Source organism: Bubalus kerabau, chromosome 6 (genome assembly GCF_029407905.1).
Source record: "Bubalus kerabau isolate K-KA32 ecotype Philippines breed swamp buffalo chromosome 6, PCC_UOA_SB_1v2, whole genome shotgun sequence".
Taxonomy (NCBI): Eukaryota; Metazoa; Chordata; class Mammalia; order Artiodactyla; family Bovidae; genus Bubalus; species Bubalus kerabau.
The window spans coordinates 1,385,846-1,405,622 of NC_073629.1; the positions used below are offsets into that span (position 1 = coordinate 1,385,846).

Consider the following 19,777-nt stretch of genomic DNA (forward strand, 5'->3'; position numbering starts at 1 on the left):
AACATTTTTTAACAACATGATATGAAAGCAGAATGCACCATACCTGCTGCTGCTGCTGCAGCTACTAAGTCACTTCAGTCGTGTCCGAATCTGTACAACCCCATAGACGGCAGCCCACCAGACTCCTCCATCCCTGGGATTCTCCAGGCAAGAATACTGGAGTGGGTTGCCATTTCCTTCTCCAATGCATGCATGCATACTAAGTCGCTTCAGTCGTATCCGACACTATGCGACCCCATGGACAGCAGCCCACCAGGCTCCTCCGTCCACAGTACTCTCCAGGCAAGAACACTGGAGTGGGTTGCCATTTCCTGCTCTGGCACCATACCTGGTAAGGCTAAATGTCATTTGGGAAATCTTTTTAGTTATATGTGTATCACAAATTGCCATGTAAATGTATTATTACTGTGGATAATGGTCAAAACATTTGAAAAACAGACATAAAACATACCTGTAATATAAATTCCATGCTATCAGAAGTTCCTATCCCTTTTAAACACTTTAATTCTATACCAGGTAGGAATGAAATCTACAACAGAGCTATTCAATGGTCTGCCATTGCTATGATTAATAATATGCCTTTGGTGGCCTAATCTTCAGGAATTATCAGTATATTCTGTAACATATATTTGTCATATCTGTCATTCACTATTAAAATCAGTTTTCAGCTTTCATTGTGACTTATTTTTAAGACTAAGGAAACAAAATACAAATATTTCACTTACTTTTCCCAGTAGCTAACAAAGGAGCAAAACTCAAAATTTTCTGACCCTTATAAAATATATTGTAACTTCGCAACACTTTATCAAGAACTTTGTAAGTCTGAATATAGATGTACTCAAGATACACTACAAGACTAATCTAAATGCAAAATTAACCATTTCAGTACATACTGACTCTAATGATATTCAAAGGACAGAGACATTCTAATCCCCTTACAAAAGATATTTCAATCTTCACTATAAAGTTGTCACTGGCTTAGTGGTTCCTATTCCCCCAACCCCCTCCTCGGGACAAATTTCTCTGCTGAAATTCTAACCCCCAAGGTATTAATTAGTATTGCTGCTGCTGCTGCCGCTAAGTCGCTTCAGTCGTGTCCAACTCTGTGCGACCCTGTAGACGGCAGCCCACCAGGCTCCCCCATCCCTGGGATTCTCCAGGCAAGAACACTGGAGTGCGTTGCCATTTCCTTCTCCAATGCATGAAAGTGGAAAAATAAAGTGAAGTTGCTCAGTCGTGTCCGACTCCTAGCGACCCCATGGACTGCAGCCCACCAGGCCCCTCCGTCCATGGGATTTTCCAGGCAAGAGTACTGGAGTGGGTGCCATTGCCTTCTCCGGGTATTAGTATTAGGAGACAGGAATTTTGGGGAGGTGATTAGGCTTGGGTGTGTGCATGCTTAGTCGTGTCAGACTCTTTGCAACCCCATGGACTGTAACCCAACAGGCTAATCTGTCCATGGGATTTTCCAGGCAAGAATTCTGGAGTGGGTTGCCATTTCCTTCTCCAAGACTTGGATTAGGGCCCTTATAAAAAAAGACCCCAGAGAATTAGCTCACCTCTTCTGCCTTGTGAGGTTACAGTGAAAAGATGGTTATGAACCAGGAAGCAGGCCCCCACCAGACTTAGAACCTGACCATGTGAACACACATGGTGTGTTCCAGCTTCCCAAATTTTGAAACATAAATTTCTATTGAAATAATTTTCTTTGATAGGAGGAAAAGAGATAATTAACCAAATTTAAATAAAATCACCTGTAATGTTTCAATACTACTATTCAAAAGATACATGCTATGATTAATTTGAAATGCATATGTTACCAAAAAAAATGTCAGTAGCTTCTATCCCATTTTACTGTTATTTAGAAGTAATCCATTATTAGAAATACATATAATGGATAATCAGAGAAATATTTAACCTATGATATTATAAACAATCAAAATGTTTAAATACTGAAATCTCCAAAAAGAAAAGAATCCACTTACTTTTTAAAACCCTTTTTAAAAGGGGGCTTTTTAAAAAGATTTTATGAGTACTTCAAAATATTATTTCTGGGGGACTTTCCTGGTGGTCCAGTGGCTAAGACTCCAGCTCCCAATGCAGGTGGACCAGGTACAATCACTGACCAGTCAGAGAACTAGATCCCACGTGCAGCAACTAAGAGCTTGCCGGCCACAGCTAAGGATTCGTCATACTGCAACCAAGACAGAAGATCCCACATGCCACAACTAAGGCCCTGTGCGCCAAATAAATAATTTTTTAAAAATTATTTTTAGAAAATCTCATTAACTCAGACAGTGCTAATGTCGACTTTGCTGTTTCCTGAATGCTAAGCCAAGATTAGCACTAGAGTGTGGATGAGCCAGATAAACCAAAAGTATAAAGAAAGTCTCCTAAGGCCAAGAAATTACTTTTCAAACTTTTTCTGAATACTTAAAAGAACCCACTTTTAAAGGAAGCTGTTTCAAGAATACGATAATTATAAAGTATATATTACTAGCACATTTAAAAATTATGTAAGATATGGAATTCATTGTATGCATATACATGTTTGAAAATCTGTAGTTCAGACTTTCTACTAAAGGCAGTGAAGTCACATTCCTCAATTCCCCTCCACCCAAGACAAACTTCACTTCCATTATGGAGCTAGAAGAGGAAGGGAAAAAGAAAATTTATGATCTTACTATATTTTAATTGACTCTATCATAGATAAAATTGAACTGAGCCAGCAGAAAACATTAATAATAAAACTAAATATAATTACTACTCATTCAAATGCTCCAACTAATTGAAATAAAGGACCGCATATAAATTCATTCATGTAGAACATGTATTCTTTTAATTAAGCTAAAATTAAGTTATTTCTCAGCAAGTAAATATTAAAAGAAATACTGCACATCTTTTACATTAATGGTTTAAACAAGCACTCTCTATTCATATTAAATTTTAAAAAGATTAATCACCACTCCAGGTACTTATCCTAGAACAAATGCACAAAAACCACGTACTGATACAAGGATGTTCACTGTTAATAACGGCAAACGTACAGAGGGCTGAGTCAACCTTGACAACTTCATACTGTTAAATACTATGCAACAGTTTAAAAGACCGTACAGATAGATTTACTTCTACGACCATGCAAAGATCTCCAAGATGTAACATAAAAGCAAGGTGCAAAACAATATTTACAATATGACATCATACATGTAGGTCACACACATACACACTCCTACAGCATTTCTATACGTACACATGTGCTTGTGAGAATTCAAAGGAAAAGGTCTAGAAGAATATTCAGGGAACAGAACATGTTACCTCTCTAAGGGTGTGTGTGTGAAACAAATGGGAGGAATCATAAGAATTTGTGCTTCATTTTTACAAGGAGAATGTACTCATGTCACTTGAGACACTAAAAAGCAGGAGGAAAGAAAAAAATACCTGTTAACTTCTCTCAAATAATCACAAACCAGAACTATCAGGTGTAATGAGATTTCAATTTCTTTCATTGATTTTAAGTCAAAACCATTTGACTTAAAATCATTTAAATGACATTTAAAACATTTAAATGACATCAACAAATACCTAAGATAAAAGTGACAAAATTGGTAAGAAAAAAATTTTAATGATGTTGTCTTGCCTTCAAATTAAAAATAAAAAAGAAATAAAGAGTAATGATAAGACTGCAGAGGAAAGAAGAAAAAAGACTCTTACTAAATCCATCCACTTTTAGCTCAGGCGTGACCCAGAATCCTCACAAATCCACTTATACAAAACGAAAAAAAAAAAAAAAACTGGACTACCGTTCCCTCAAGTATCAAAGGTTGTTTTTAGAAAGCTTAACTAAGAAACAGTAAATGCCAAGTGTTTCACCAGTGTGGGAATGGGAACGCGAAACCCTACACCTCCTTAAAGCAATCTAAACGACTGAACAGCAGAGTCCAACTGGGAACGCGCGCGGGGGTGGGGACAGCTCAGCTATCACTTTTAGGTTGGCTCGGAGCCGCAGAACAGTTTACCCCCAGTCTGTTTGGAGCGTGGAGTCCCCGAGGGTGGTCAACGCGTCGCCGCCGACACCCAAGCCCAACCGAGACTTCAGAGGAGAGGCGGTCAACACAAACTTAGGTCCTTCGGCTGAGCCGGGAGAGCGCGGAAGAGCAAAAGCGCCAACTTTTGCTCTAAACGCGGCAGCTCCGGGAGGTTCGACAAGTCTTCCCCCAAGTCCCACTCCTGAAACGATGCCAACACCTTTTCCCGGCCAATACTGTCCGCCCCAGGTCCGGCCCCCGGAGGAAAACCCGAGCAGGGCGGCGGCTGGCAGCATTAAAGAGTGACTTAGCCATGGGAGGACAACAAGGGCGCGGGGTCCGTCGGCTGAAGGCCACCCGGCACCTCAGCGTCTCCGGGACGCCCCCGCCCAGAAGCTGTCCCGTCTCCAACAGCCCCCGCGACGCGGCCCCCTCCCCCACGTCTGGGCGGCGACCTCCGCGCCCCTACTCCGGGGCCCCTGCTCACCGAGGTAGCGGCTCCGCAGCCGGGACGGGTCCTCCAGCCCGAGGGACCTTTTCCTCACGTCCCACAACAGGTGTGGGCAGGAGCCACCCCGAGACATGGCTCTCCCAGGCTGGGGGAGGAGGGGAGACCACCGCGTGGGGGAGGGGAGGAGGGGAAGAGACACGCGGATCAACACCCGAGCCGCACCGGCACCATCCACGAGCCGGGGCTCTCAAGCGCAGCGAGTTAGATGGCAGCGGCGGTAGCGGCGGCAGCGCCTTCGCCTGAGAAGTCCGGCCGTACCCGGGCTGGAGATCGCTTCATACTCTCCTTCTCAGACTACCCAGAACAACCAGAGATTAGCAACAGTCCCCTCCCTCGGCACCCCCTCCTAAAGGAGGAGGCGGAGGCGGCCTCGACTCCTCCCTCTCCTCCTTCTCTACACCCGCCCTGCCAAGCCTTTCTCGCGAGATGACGACCACTGGGCATTGAAGCAGGTGTGTGCCATGGCCGCCCTTACCCTAGAAAAATGGGTTCAAGCCATTCTAGTTAAATCCTTAATACTCTGTGGATAAATGAGGAATCGAGAAGTAGCTGAAGTCGTAAGTCTCGCGCTCACGAGTCTCAATCCAAAGGAAGCAAGAGAGTTGTGCGGCGTCATCTTTAGTCGGGGCACGGAAGGCCCGAATAGTCCATTTTGTCTAGGGGCCTCCTTAACCAAAGTGAAAGGGTATCCGCCGACGGAGCTTCACTTTCCCTTCTCCAACATGGCTTCCAGAGCAGGAAGAAGAAATTGGAGGTTTGCTTTGGGGGACGGGCCAATCGGTGCGGACAGCTCTGCCTGCGCAAGCGCGCTGCCGGTAGGCCTCTGGGTTGACTCGGTGAGGCCTTCCTTTAACCACCTGTTTTAGCCACTCCTCCCGGGTCTCGGCGGAGAGAAGCCAGGAGGCGGGCTCGGGGCGGGCCGTCGCAGAGTCTCCGCCCCCACAACCTTCTGTGGGCGCCGGCCAAAGGGTGGTTTGCTGGGGGGTCAGGCTCAGCAGCGGGAAGGGCAGGCACCCACGGAGAGAGGGCGCGAGACGTTGATACAGGGGAAAGTGACGAGCTGCCCTACATTGCCTGCCAGGGACGAGCACGCGGACACTCTACCACCCGGCTGCCCACGATCACTCGTCCGCAGAAATGTCAGCCGCCGGCGTCCGGGGCCTGCGGGCCACCTACCACCGGGTCCTTGATAAAGTGGAACTCCTGCTGCCTGAGAAATTGAGGCCGTTGTACAACCACCCGGCAGGTAATGAACCCAGAGTGGCTCCCACCGAGACCTCCCTTCCTGTCCCTTTCCTCCCTTTACCGATCCACTGACAACTCTGCCAGTGGACAATTCACCCACAACCCCAACACCTGTTCCTCAAGTGAATCTGTGTACTTTCCCATGCTGCTTGCTTTTCACATTTTCTTTTCCAACACGTCTAAAACGCGTGATTTTCAAGTCTGCGCCCTTTGCGACCTTTGTTGCACTGCTTCTCTTAGGCACCACTCAGATCCGGACCAGGCCTCTTGGTTTGACCCTTCTCCATTTCTGCGGCCAGGGAAAGGTCTGGGCCACCGGGAAACTTCATTCTCTCCCCTTTCCTTCCATGAGTAGTGATATATTGACCCCCGCGCAGAAGAGCCGTCTTACCGCCCCAGAGTGTTAGGAGTAAAGGTCATATTTCCTTCAGCTCCAGCTGACAGGCCTGCAGAAGTTAGCCCGTTTCTGAGTCAGTGTCATTCCTTGCCCTATAGGTCTAGTTTGTTTTAGTCTATCCTAAATTACCTCCTGAACCTTTTTGTGTGGACAGACCTGGATTTAAATTCTGCTCTGCTGCTAATTGTAGATGTGACCTTGGGTAAAATCCTAGATCTTAGTTTCCGTAAAATGTGGTCCATGTGAGAGTTAAAGATAACATATGTGTCTGATTCTTCATAAATGCTCAATAAATATTAGCTCTCTCTTTAACCTATTGGAAAACAGTGTTCTTGTAGTTGAAAAAATAATTCTCTAAGAAACTGGAAGCTCCCAATGCCTCCAATGCGGGAGTTTGCGTTCAATTCCTGTTTGGGGAACTAAGATTCCCCACCTTTATTTAAGGTCTAAAATCCTGTTACCTGTTATATAAACATTAGTAATAGTACTTACTTGGCTGGGAACTCAAATCAGATACATTCTGAAGTCACTTTCAAGCCTAAGACTTAGCAAAGGAGAAAGTGTGTTATAAATGGAAAGACTGAAGTGCAACCCCTCTGTGGCCCTTTTCTTTACATAGTTAAATCTATCTCTGTGGTTGGTGTCATTAGTACACTTGTATATCTCCCCACATATCTGACTATGAAGCAGCTCTTGGGAATCTATGATTTAGTAATTTGATAAAGGATTAATCTGTGTCATGGAATTATGCTTTAGTATAATATTATTTATTGCAGTAGTTTACCCTTTATAAAATTGACCTTTAAGGAGAGATTTTTATTAATGAAGAAGATTAGTTTATTTGCTTTTTGGTTCTTTAAGCACAGTTTTTGGAAATTGACCTCTTTTGTGGCAGAGATTTTCAGGAGGAAGAGTTGAGCAATGCTTCTGCAATAATCTAGGCTTTTTTTTTTCTCAGCTGCACTGTGTTGCATGATTATGGCCTGTGTGGCATGATTTTGGCCAACTGTGTGGCATGTGGGGAATCTTAGTTCCCCAAACAGGAATTGAACGCAAACTCCTGCATTGGAAGCTTGGAGTTTTAACCACTGGGCCACCAGGGAAGTCCCTGGGCTTTAGTCTCAACTGAATTCTTGTGGCCAGTGCTGACCCTCTTAAGCTTTGTATTTGGTCTATAGGATAAAGACAGGCTAGAGGAGGAACAATTTTAAACTACTTTAAAACAGAATTGGAGGGTAGTTTTATAGTGATCTTTTCCAAGGTCTTGGCTTTAACCACTTATAGTCATTGTTTATTAGTTTATTAGTTATTATTTAATAGTTTATTCTACTTTTAGAATGAAAGGAAATTATCTTTCATTTAAGATTGGTTTGTAGATCATGTATTTTATCTAGATACTCTTGGACTAGTTCAGTTACTGTAACCCTTTTTTCAGTGTGATGGAAGGAGCATAGGCTTTGAAGCCAGATTGACCTGGATTTGAAACTTGTCTTTGTGACCTTGATCTTAAATCCCCTGACCTTTTAGTTCTAATATATAAAATGGGAATAATAATTATCTCCAAAATAATGGACATGAATTTGAGCAAGCTTCGGTAGTTGGCTATAGGGAAGCCTGGCGTGCTGCAGTCCATGGGGTCACAAAGAGTCGGACATGACTGAACTAAACTGAACTGAATTATCACCATTTAAGGATTGTTGTGAAAGTTAAGTGATATATTGTCTGTAAAATGTAGCTGTGTTTGCACATAGACTTTCAACAAATGTTAGTGTTAGTTCTCTCTTATTTACTAATATACAGAGTAAGAATACCCATCACTGCAAAATTGTTTGTGATTAAAAACTTGCAGGCACACCAAAACAGAAATTAAGAAACATGAAAAATATAACTTATTGGTTGTCACAAGTATAGAATAAAATCTGAGGAAACTATTGTTCTAAGACTTAACAGGGAATATTCAAGGTTTTTGTGTACTATTTTACATAATAATGTGTTTTTGAATCATTATATTAGATGATATATCTAATCATCATTAGACTGGATTCACATATTGGAGATTTTCACAGTAATATACAAGGCTGGATTCTAAATTTTTGAGATTTAATTGTATCATTGACAAATATGTCTAGACAAGTCACAAGAATATGTCTTTATATGAATATTTATTAGACTTAGCATATTATAGATAGTTAGACCTGTGGTCTTCATCATTCGTTTATCTACATATTGTCTATGACACATAGTGATCTGCTTCTTTAGAGTAAGAATAGAGTTCTATCCAAATGTGTGTCCTGGCACGTTCAGTTCTCAGTGCCCCCACTGTCTCCTGACCTGAAAGTATGCTGTCCAGTGTTTACTGTGAAATCATGCTGCCCAATGTTTACTTAAATGCTTCACTTCAGTCGCTCAGTCGTGTCCGACTCTTGGCGACCCCATGAATCGCAGCACGCCAGGCCTCCCTGTCCATCACCAACTCCCAGAGTTTACTAAACTCACTTCCATCGAGTCGGTGATGCCATCCAGCCATCTCATCCTCTGTCGTCCCCTTCTCCTTCTGCCCCCAGTCCCTCCCAGCATCAGGGTCTTTTCCAATGAGTCAACTCTTCGCATGAGGTGGCCAAAGTATTGGAGTTTCAGCTTTAGCATGAGTCCTTCCAAAGAACACCCAGGACTGATCTCCTTTAGGATGAACTGGTTGGATCTCCTTGCAGTCCAAGGGACTCTCAAGAGTCTTCTCCAACACCACACTTCAAAAGCATCAATTCTTTGGCACTCAGCTTTCTTCACAGTCCAACTCTCACATCCATACATGACCACTGGAAAAACCATAGCCTTGACTAGATGGACCTTTGTTGGCAAAGTGATGTCTCTGCTTTTGAATATGCTATCTAGGTTGGTCATAACTTTCCTTCCAAGGAGTAAGCATCTTTTAATTTCACAGCTGCAGTCACCATCTGCAGTGATCTTGGAGCCCAAAAAAATAAAATCTGACACTGTTTCCACTGTTGCCCCATCTATTTCCCATGAAGTGATGGGACCAGATGCCATGATCTTAGTTTTCTGAATGTTGAGCTTTAAGCCAACTTTTTGACTCTTGTCTTTCACTTTCATCAAGAGGCTCTTTAGTTCCTCTTCACTTTCTGCCATAAGGGTGATGTCATCTGCATATTGGAGAAGGCAATGGCAACCCACTCCAGTACTCTTGCCTGGAAAATCCCATGGATGGAGGAGCCTGGTAGGCTGCAGTCCATGGGGTCGCTAAGAGTCGGACCCAACTAAGCGACTTCACTCTCACTTTTCAGTTTCATGCATTAAAGAAGGAAATGGCAACCCACTCCAGTGTTCTTGCCTGGAGAATCCCAGGGATGGCAGAGCCTGGTGGGCTGCCGTCTATGGGGATGCACAGAGTCAAACACAACTGAAGTGACTTAGCAGCAGCAGCAGCAGCATCTGCATATCTGAGGTTATTGATATTTCTCTCGGTAATCTTGATTCCAGCTTCTGCTTCTTCCAGCCCAGCGTTTCTCATGATGTACTCTGCATATTAGTTAAATAAGCAGGGTGACAATATACAGCCTTGATGTACTCCTTTTCCTATTTGGAACCAGTCTGTTGTTCCATATCCAGTTCTAACTGTTGCTTCCTGACCTGCATATAGGTTTCTCAAGAGGCTGTTCAGGTGGTCTGGTATTCCCATCTCTTTCAGAATTTTCCACAGTTTATTGTGATCCACACAGTCAAAGGCAAGCTTAGTTTGGGGAAAAAAAAAAAAATTATTAGTGGAAGAGTATCTTTCATTTGTATTTATGAGGTCCAGAATGGGATGAATTGTCCCAAAGGATGCACAAACTTTGGACTATAGGAAGAAAACAGTAGAACTTCTATTAGTACTTACTTTAGCTTTTTAAAGTTTCCATTTTGTGTATATTTTATAATATAAAATATTTTAGTGCACATATACATATATGTGGATGTGTAAATAGACAGTCGCTTTCTTAGGATGGTTCAACTGAAGATTTTTCAACTCTACAAGATGGTTCAAAAGCAGTATAACTTCAGTAGGAATCCTAGTTTTGATCTTTTCCGGGGCTGTGATATGTGGTACAGCGCTCTTACAGGTGGCAGCAACAAACCGCAACTCGCAGTCAGCCACAGGGTGAACAGCCAATAGGTCTCTTCTGCACCCATAGAACCATTCGTTTTCCACTTTCAGTACGGGGGTGCTGCGTTCTTTGTCTCTCAGTCGTGTCTCTTTGTGGCCCCATGGCTGCTTCTGTTCATGGCTTGTCTGTTGCCATTTCCTCCTCCAGGAGAGCTTCCCTACCCAAGCATTGAACCTGCATTTCCTGTGTCTCCTGCTTTGGCAGGTAGATTCTTTACCACTGTGCCACCTGGGAAGCCCCAGTGTTCAGTAACTTGCATGAGATCTTCAATAATTTATTATAAGCTTTATTTATTTATTATATATTAACAATTTATTATCAATAAGCTTTGTGTTAGATGATTTTGCCCAAATTAAGGGTAGGTTAGGCTAAGCTAGGTGTATTAAATAAATTTTCAATTTATGATATTTTCAACCTTCAGTGGATTTATTGGGGTTTAGCCCCATCATAAATTGAGGAAAATCCGTACACACCTGAATTCCGTGGAGTCAACATGTAGATATAAGGGTGTATGCTCACGTATTTTTTAAACTGATGGGGCAGTATGTTCAAAACAAGTTAGGAAAGGACTTCTCTGGTGGTCCAGTGGTTAAGAATCCACCTGCTGATGCAAGGGACACAGGTTCAGTCCTTGCTCCAGGAAGATCCCACATGCCTTGGGATAACTAAACCCACGCACCACACCTACTCTACAGCTCTAGAGCCTATGTTCCGCAACTAGAGAGTAGCCCCCGCTCACCTCAGCTGGAGAAAGCCTGCATGCAACGAAGACCCAGTGCAGCCATAAATAAATAAATATGTAAAAATTAAAAAAAATAAAGTTAGGAGACCACAGCTCTAAAGAGTTAAACCTTAGAAAATACCTGGTTAGGACTCTGCACTTTCACTGCTATGGCCCAGGTTCAGTCCCTGCTTGGAGAACTAAGATCCCACAAGCAGTGAGGTGCAGCCAAAAAAAGAGTTATATCTCAATAAAACTGGGGAAAAAATTAAATGAGAAATAAATAAACAATAAAAATAAATAAAAACTATCCTTCAATTAAGTCAGCACAGACAATAACTATCTTAACCATATAATTTTTGCTTACCATAGCTTTGCTTATAATGAGTTATATTTTGGCTTAAGTGAAAGAACTTTTGGAAAAATATTTCTGCAAAATGTGTTGCTGTGTTTAGCTTACTATTGCTAAGAATATTCTTTACATTGCATGATGTTCTCTCTGTGAAGTCTGATGAGAAAAGTTACGTTAAGGTGTTCACAACAGGAATATTTGCATTTTTCCTAGACCAGAGAATTAGTTTTTCCTTTCTATCTTACAGACCTAGAGAATATTTTTAAAATAAAAACATAATAAATGAACTATTATTAGCAATGTTTAGTATATATTATGATTAAATATACAGTAAATATATAAGTATACACATATTATTTATTATAGTATTAACTTTTATTAGCTTAAAATTAAGGAATGAGAACCAAAAGGGAAAGTTAGGATTTCAGATATTTGAGTTATTGATGTCAAATAGAGTATCTTTAAACTAGTTAGCTCCAATAAAGTTGAATTATTTAATATTTATTGAGGGCCTACAGTATATTGGATACTGTTTTAGCATTTGAGTTATTTTAATGAATAAAATAAAAATCCCTGGCCACAGAGATTTTGTATTCTCAGAAGAGATCATAAAAGTAATACAATCCTTGCTGTAATTGTTAGTTTGACACTTAACGTAACCTTTGATTTTAAACTAATTTTAAGAAGTTAAGATTGTTTATGCCTCATCTAATTTGATTCCTTAGATATACTAAAGGAGAAGCAAGCCCTTGGAGAAGCTATAAATAGTTTGTTATATACATGTTACTATGTATAAAATAGATAACCAACTGTATAGCACAGGGAACTATACTCAATATTTTGTAATAACCTATAAGGGAAAACAATCTGAAAAAGTGTTTACATATATATATATATAAATCACTGAATCATTTTGCTGTACACCTAAAATTAACAGAACATTATAAATCAACTACACATTAATAAAAGTTTATTGTTTCTAAGACAGATAATAATATTAATTTTGGCTATAAAAGATGGAAATATGTTTAAAGTATGGTATGGCATAATAGAAAGATGACTGGGGTCAAAGAAGCCTGTATTCTGGTTCTTACTCTATCTGAAACTATCTGAATATGAGACAAATTAACTTCGAAGAAGTACCTTTTCTTTTTCATCTATAAAAATAAGAGGGTTTGCATTTTCTTTAAGGTCCTTTCCAGCTGCAACAGTTTACAATTTGGTATTTCTGCTGTGACTTTTCTTAGTTTTAGAGGCTTCAGGAAACTCAGATTTCATCAGGGAAGACTATATAATTATTGTTAGATTAGGTTTTAGGGATCTAATTTTTATCCTTGCTGTGCTATGTATTTTATATAAGTAATTTTATAGCAATCCTAAAATGCATATTACCTATCATAGCTAGTCACTTCACCTGTTATTTTCTTTGGCATTTTCACCAAAGCCTGTTTTCAGTCAACATTTTAAAAATCATTATTCACCCATGATATTCTGGGTATTATTTCAGTAAGCTCTTTCCAAGGCCTTACAGAAGATAGAAAGATTGCTTGACTCTGAAATGGTAGCCCCATCATGTTCTCCATGTGAAATCAGAACTAGCTTTAATACAAATAAAAATGAGTAATTTTTGACAGTCAGTATCTGTGTCAAAGAATAATAACCTGTATGAATTCTAAGAATTTGTAAGTAGCTGGTTCCATGATAGCAAAAAGGTGGACTTGATTGATACAAGGAAGTTCAGAGGAAAGTTCAGGGATGTTGAAAGCAATTAACTGTAAAGAAATGGTGTGAAAGGATTTAGGTGGGGTAGTGGGCGGCTTTCAATAAGAATTTTATTTTCAACATTGGGAGCGCCTCTATTCAGTATTTGTATATGTGTATATTTGCATGTGTGTAAAAGTTACTTATTCTGTTCCAGGAAGGAGATCTTTCCCTAGGAAGAGAATTATACAATAAATGACATTCTTTCTGGATAGAATTTATGAAGTATTTCATTAGCAGAAATTCCTCTCAGATAAGGAAATTAGGAAATAAAATTATCAGTATGTCATTGTTTTATTAACAAGTTCATCAAGGCAACTAGATTTGTTAATTTGTTTGAAAATATATGTCTCTTACATATTTGGTTCTCTTACATATTTGGTTGTATTATTCTCTTGCAGAATTCCTCAAATTCTTCCATAAAAATTTGAACTTTAAAGAACATCAATTTCACTTTAAAAATCAGACATTTAACAACATAAGAGGACATGACCATTATATTATTCTTTGTAATTTTTTTGTTATGCTTAAAAATAGTTCATAGTTTTACAGTAAATCTTTGTTGCGGCTCTAATTTATGTGTAATAGTTTGTATCTGTTAATCCTATCCTCCTAATTTGTCCCTCCCCACCTTCCTTTTCCCCTTTTGTAACTATACATTTGTTTTACATTACAGTTCATAGTTTTAAGTAGTCAGCATTTGACATCTTTTTCAACTTCCAAGAGTGGACTTGTAAGAAACAAGATGAAAATGTGTTGTTAGTTAATTGTTTGTCTAAAAGAATGTACATTTACATCTGATGGGAATACATTTTTCTCATCTTGGACTTCAGGTTAAATTTCTTAAGAGCTGCTTTTTATTCAGTATATTTTCAGCAATTTAAAATTTCTACCTAATCAAGTTTTTTCATTCATCGTAATGATTGTTAACTAGATACTCTAGTTATGCTTATCTTGATGTTAAGGTATTATAATCACTTCCGGTATCATGATTATTTAATGACTTTATTATTTTAATGCTCTTCAGTGAGAACAGCTGTGTCATTGTAGAACATAAACCAGTTTTTCCCAGATCTAGGAAAGATAGTGTAACATTGTATTCTCATTGTATTCTCACTGTTTGAGTGGTACCTGTTTGCAAAACATTTTTATCTAAGCTCCATGTTTTAGGTAAACAGCAAGGACCTATTGTATACTCCAAGGACCAACTGTGAAAGTAAAAGTCGCTCAGTGGTGTCGGACCTCAAAGTCCATGGAATTCTCCAGGCCAGAATACTGGAGTGGGTAGCCTTTCCCTTCTCCAGATCCCAACCCAAGGATCGAACTCAGGTCTCTCACACTGCAGGCAGATTCTTTACTAGCTGAGCCACCAGGGAAGCAAAGCTTTCACTTTTACATATTCAACATCTTGTAATAACCTATAATGGAAAAGAATCTGAAAAAGAAAAAAAATTTTATATATATATATACATTTATATATGTATAACTGAATCACTTTGCTGTACACCTGTAACTAACACAACATTGTAAATCAACCATACTTCAATAAAAAAAATTGTTTTAACTTGTTTCATGTTTTAAATGTCAAAATCAGTTGGGATGTTTCCTCATTACCATTTTCATTATTGATTGACTGCTGTTTTTAAGAAAATAGCCTCTATACCTAGATTAATACATGTCTACATTTATTTGACTTCTTTACTTTTAAGGTAGAAAATGACTAATTAAAAGTGGAAGGATATGGAGAAGGAAATGGCAACCTACTCCAGTATTTTTGCCTGGAGAATCCCCATGGACAGAGGAGCCTGGCAGGCTGCAGTCCATGGGGTCGCAAAGACTCAGACACAACTGAGGGACTAAGCACACAGTTAATAAAAATGAATGGTGTTTAGTTAAAAAAAAAAAAGTGGAAGGATGAAATAAAATAAGTTTTCTTTAAAAATTTTTGTTTACTTATTGTATGATCATGGGTATTGCTATTTCCCCCCCTTTTTTTAAACAATGAAGAAAACACTACTTGTTGTTTGCACTTACACATCTCTAATTATTTGTGTCAGTTGTCAGCATCCTCTGACATTTCAGAAAAATTAGAAATTTAGAATGTCTTATTATTACAATATATACATGCTACTGATGTTTTTAAATTCAGTGGTTAGCTGTCGTTAAACTAATTTAGGCTTTGTTTTGTAGTTTAAAATTATTCCCTAAATAAAATATTTAAACTTCTTTTGACCTTTGTTCTAGCAACCATAATTTACTGTTTGACATTTTTGTTTAGTTTGGTTATGTGGGAGAAGGGCAGTTGATATTTTAAAACTACCACCAAGTACAGGGCAGTCAAGTAAATCAGTTACCAGGCAAAGCTACTGAAAAGCTTGACTGTTCATTAACCCTGAAGGGTCAACCATTTCAGCTCGTAAAGAAACTAGAACCCTAGAGGAAACAGTTTTTGGGGTAACAGAAGAGGAAGCATCAGTTTTGAAACAGAAGAATGGAGTCTGTTTGGGAATCCAAAGCCAGAGACTAAAACAGTGTATTGGCTTATCCTTGAGTGATGAAGCCAAGTTTCATGCAGGGATAAAAAATAAACTTGGTAATTGATACTGCATATGACCCCGAGACTTTGTATATGACAAAGAAAAATAAAGCAAGTGTGATGATAGGAATCTCAGAAACTCAGGCTAAATAAAGTAACCAGAGAGTTTGAAAAGATTGACTTATAGGATTAGCACATTATGGCATCAGACTCGTGGAAAGAATTTTCAAGAGCCAAAAAGGGGAGTCTCATGGTGCAACAGTAGAGTAACTAATGAGTCAAAGTCTAGTACAGCCCTGATGTAAAGAGAACCTGGTGTCCTGAAGTTCATCCTTGAAGATGCAGCAGTATCAAGGCAAATATTCAAATTTCCTAAAATTTGAATATCTTTGATTAGCATCTCTCCTGGATATGGTTCATCTAGTTCAATTCTGTTCAAAAATATTTGTCTAGGAAAACTAAGAAACAGGTTTTAACTTCAGGACTTTATCTAATTAAAGTAATAGATGCATAAACAGTTCAGTTTAATTGTTATGTGCAGAAAACAATAGAAGAATAGACAGGCTGCTGCTTTGGGAGTTCAGAGAAGGAGCATTTAATCTACTCCTTGAGGAGACAGAAGATGAGTTTCAGAAGGATATTGGAGTTAGCCAGATGAAGACAAGGCCAACTATTGGGAGGAGACTGTATGAGCTAAGATTTAGAGCCATGAAACTAGTTGCGTGTTTGCCTAGCTCATCAGTCCACCTAGACCAAGGTTTCCTAACCTTGCACAATAGATATTTTGGGGGCTGGATTATTGTTGTAGGGGGTTGTCCTTTGCATTGTGAATGTCTTCTGAGGATCAAAATCACCTCTGGTTGAGAACTAGTGTCCTGGGCTAAAATTTAATTAACTTAGGCTTCCCTGGTGGCTCAGGAGTAAAGAATCTGCCTACCAATGCAGGAGATGTGGGCTCAAGCCCTGGGTTGAGAAGATTCCCTAGAGAAGGAAATAGTAGCCCACTCCAATATTCTTGCCCAGGAAATCCCATGGACAGAGGAAGCCTGGTGGCTACAGTCCACAGGGTCGCAAAGAGTTAGACACGAGTTAACGACTAAACTAGGATTAGGAATTTATATTTTGAAACTCAATGTCTTCATGTTTTCTATCCTTTAAACATTTCTTTCAAAATGCCAACCTAATCTACTAAAGGTTTCCATATTTTGTTCAAATATTTAGAAGAGGGAATCATGTGCCAGAGTTCTAGAAGTGTAATAGTGGCTGTGATCAGAACAGTACAAAATTTAGGACACTGGATTAAAGATTAATAACTCAGGAATTAAATATAGATTTTCACTCAGTTATAAGAACATTAAAATTTAGAATTCCTTAATAGTTTTAACTCTCCCAGCAACCATTTCAGTACCATCTAGATTTGCTGTAATTTAAAATATAGAAAACTTACAGTACATAGTCAAACATAAAAATGACTAGCTGTCATATGTATGTAGGAAGATGAATAATTGTTTTGGCCCATAAGGAAAGACAGGGGCTATGCCATGATATTCTAGTGTTCAAAGAATTATTAGTTTAAAGATGGTATCCAGCTCCCTGAAGATTGAGAAAGTAAGATAAATTACAGAGGAACTTCAGGATTAAGTTTAAATGTTCTAGGAGCAAGAGGGGCAGGCCCAATGCCCCTAGCCATCTCAGCTGAGCAGGAAGTAGCCAGAGAGACCTCAACACCCCTATTCCCAAAGAATTGGGCCTCCCATCTCGAGGGGGGGAATGTTAGGTAGTTAGAATAGGAAAAAGGAGCCCAAAATGGTGGTGGCTAAAAGACAAAGGAAAAAGCCTGCAAAAACGGAACAAAGGAAAATCCACTGACAGGAGTGAGAACTTCAGGTCAAACAGCCAGGCGCCCTTGTTGGCCAGCCCAGTTTGCATAGGGCAGGCTCAAGGCCGGAAGGAGACAAACATAAAAGGAGGAAGCCAAGAGGGATTGAGGCCTCTCCTTTTGCGTTGGCCTGCCCTCAGGCCTAGAGAGTGTACTATCCTTTGCTTGCCAGTAAAACTGAGTTATAACTGGAAAAAAATATTAAAATGTTCTAGGGTTTCAATAAGCTTACTTAGAAACTCGTATGTATAAGCCAGATTTATCAATATAAGTAAGTATACAGCTAATTAGATTATTGGTAAAATATTAGTAATAATACATTCAGAAAACTAAGATCATGGCATCTGGTCCCATCACTTCATGGGAAATAGATGGGGAAACAGTGTCAGACTTTATTTTGGGGGGCTCCAGAATCACTGCAGATGGTGATTGCAGCCATGAAATTAAAAGACGCTTACTCCTTGGAAGGAAAGTTATGACCAACCTAGATAGTATATTAAAAAGCAGAGACATTACGTTGCCAGCAAAAGTCCATCTAGTCAAGGCTATGGTTTTTCCAGTGGTCATGTATGGATGTGAGAGTTGGACTCTGAAGAAAGCTGAGCGCCAAAGAATTGTTGCTTTTGAACTGTGGTGTTGGAGAAGACTCTTGAGAGTCCTTTGGACTGCAAGGAGATCCAACCAGTCCATCCTAAAGGAGATCAGTCCTGGGTGTTCGTTGGAAGGACAGATGCTGAAGCTGAAACTCCAATACTTTGGCCACCTGATGTGAAGAGCTGACTCATTGGAAAAGTCCCTGATGTTGGAAAGGGTTGAAGGCAGGAGGAGAAGGGGATGACAGAGGATGAGATGGCTGGATGGCATCACCGACTTGATGGACATGAGTTTGGGTTGTCTCCAGGAGTTGGTGATGGACAGGGAGGCCTGGCATGCTGCGATTCATGGGATCGCAAAGAATTGGACACGACTGAGCAACTGAACTGAACTAAACTGAATAGTACATCTGATTTTTAAATCCCATTGTATTTTAAATCACATTGAACAATGTGAATTAGTTTGAAAGGACTACAAAAATATACCAATGATATGTTGAATAGTGGCATAGTCCAAACTGTAACATTACAATCACTTAATATTGATAAAGGTGAGCAATGGTTTATACTGTTTGATACTTTTTTAGAACTAATTAATAAGCAAAAGTTACACAAGGATCAGATGCCATTTTTTATATTTTTCAAATTTCTCTCCTTATTGTTAACATTAACCAACTACTTTTGATAGTAATTCAGCCAAAATGCACCCCAAAAAGGAGTATTATCACTGCTTTAATTTTCACTTTTGAGTGGTGGTATATAACTGAAACTAGAGTGGTTTTGATGAAAAGCACTTTAGAATTGTTTCCCTTAAATGTTTTTTATACAGCTTACAGATACGATTTTACTTAACCTGCCTGTGCTTAACTTATTAAAAGCCAGCACTGTGTTTTATTTGCCAATGTATCCTTAGTGCCTAGGAGACTATAAAGCATGAAGTAATTACTATGAGTGAATGAATGAATGATACCTGCAACAAATTAAAGCCACAACTGCAACTAAATCTTAACTTAAATCCCTGCATTTTCTTTTTTTAGCTCTGTGCTTTTTCAGTTTCACTATCTGTTATTTTTAAATAATAGGTTTAATTCAGTTTTATCTTTTAAATGTTATTTATGTATGTGATTGGAAACATTTCTTTATTAATGGCAGTGAATATTCACCTTGTCGTTGTTGTTCAGTCGCTCAGTCGTGTCCGACTCTTTGTGACCAGATGGACTGCAGCACACCAGTCTTCTCTGTCCTTCACCATCTCCTGGAACTTGCTCAAGCTCATGTCCATCGAGTCGGTGATGCCATCCAACCATCTCATCCTCTGTTGCCCCCTTCTCCTCCTGCCTTCAATCTTTCCCAGCATCGAGGTCTTTTCCAATGAGTCAGTTCTTTGCATCAGGTAGCCAAAGTATAAGAGCTTCAGCATCAGCCCTTCTAGGAATATTCAGGGTTGATTTCCTTTAGGATTGACTGGTGTGATCTCCTTGCTGTCCACAGGGCTCTCAAGAGTTCTCCAGCACCACGGTTTGAAAGCATCAATTCTTGGTGTTCAGCCTTCTTTATGGTCCTACATTCACATCCATAGCTGACTACTAGAAAA

At 39.6% G+C, this 19,777-nt stretch overlaps 2 protein-coding genes across 12 annotated transcripts in view; one reads left to right on the plus strand and one right to left on the minus strand.

Annotated features, from left to right (window-relative positions):
- The window catches only part of DCAF6 (DDB1 and CUL4 associated factor 6), a 183,810-nt gene extending 178,963 nt beyond the window's left edge, over positions 1-4,847 (minus strand). For 2 of the 10 annotated variants that reach the window (XM_055587165.1, XM_055587158.1), the window contains exon 1: positions 4,513-4,846. In XM_055587165.1, the coding sequence (XP_055443140.1) occupies positions 4,513-4,609 (97 nt within the window). In that variant the 5' untranslated portion in view covers positions 4,610-4,846. Of the gene's footprint in view, positions 1-4,512 lie in introns of all 10 variants that reach the window. The other 8 variants (XM_055587166.1, XM_055587163.1, XM_055587160.1 and 5 more) reach the window with 5 other exon arrangements.
- Positions 4,848-4,857: 10 nt separating this feature from the next.
- MPC2 (mitochondrial pyruvate carrier 2) overlaps positions 4,858-19,777 on the plus strand; it is a 30,313-nt gene continuing 15,393 nt past the window's right edge. The window contains exons 1-2 of one of the 2 annotated variants that reach the window (XM_055587173.1): positions 4,858-4,988; positions 5,618-5,782. In XM_055587173.1, the coding sequence (XP_055443148.1) occupies positions 5,674-5,782 (109 nt within the window). In that variant the 5' untranslated portion in view covers positions 4,858-4,988; positions 5,618-5,673. Of the gene's footprint in view, positions 4,989-5,422; positions 5,783-19,777 lie in introns of those variants that run through there. The other variant, XM_055587172.1, reaches the window with a different exon arrangement.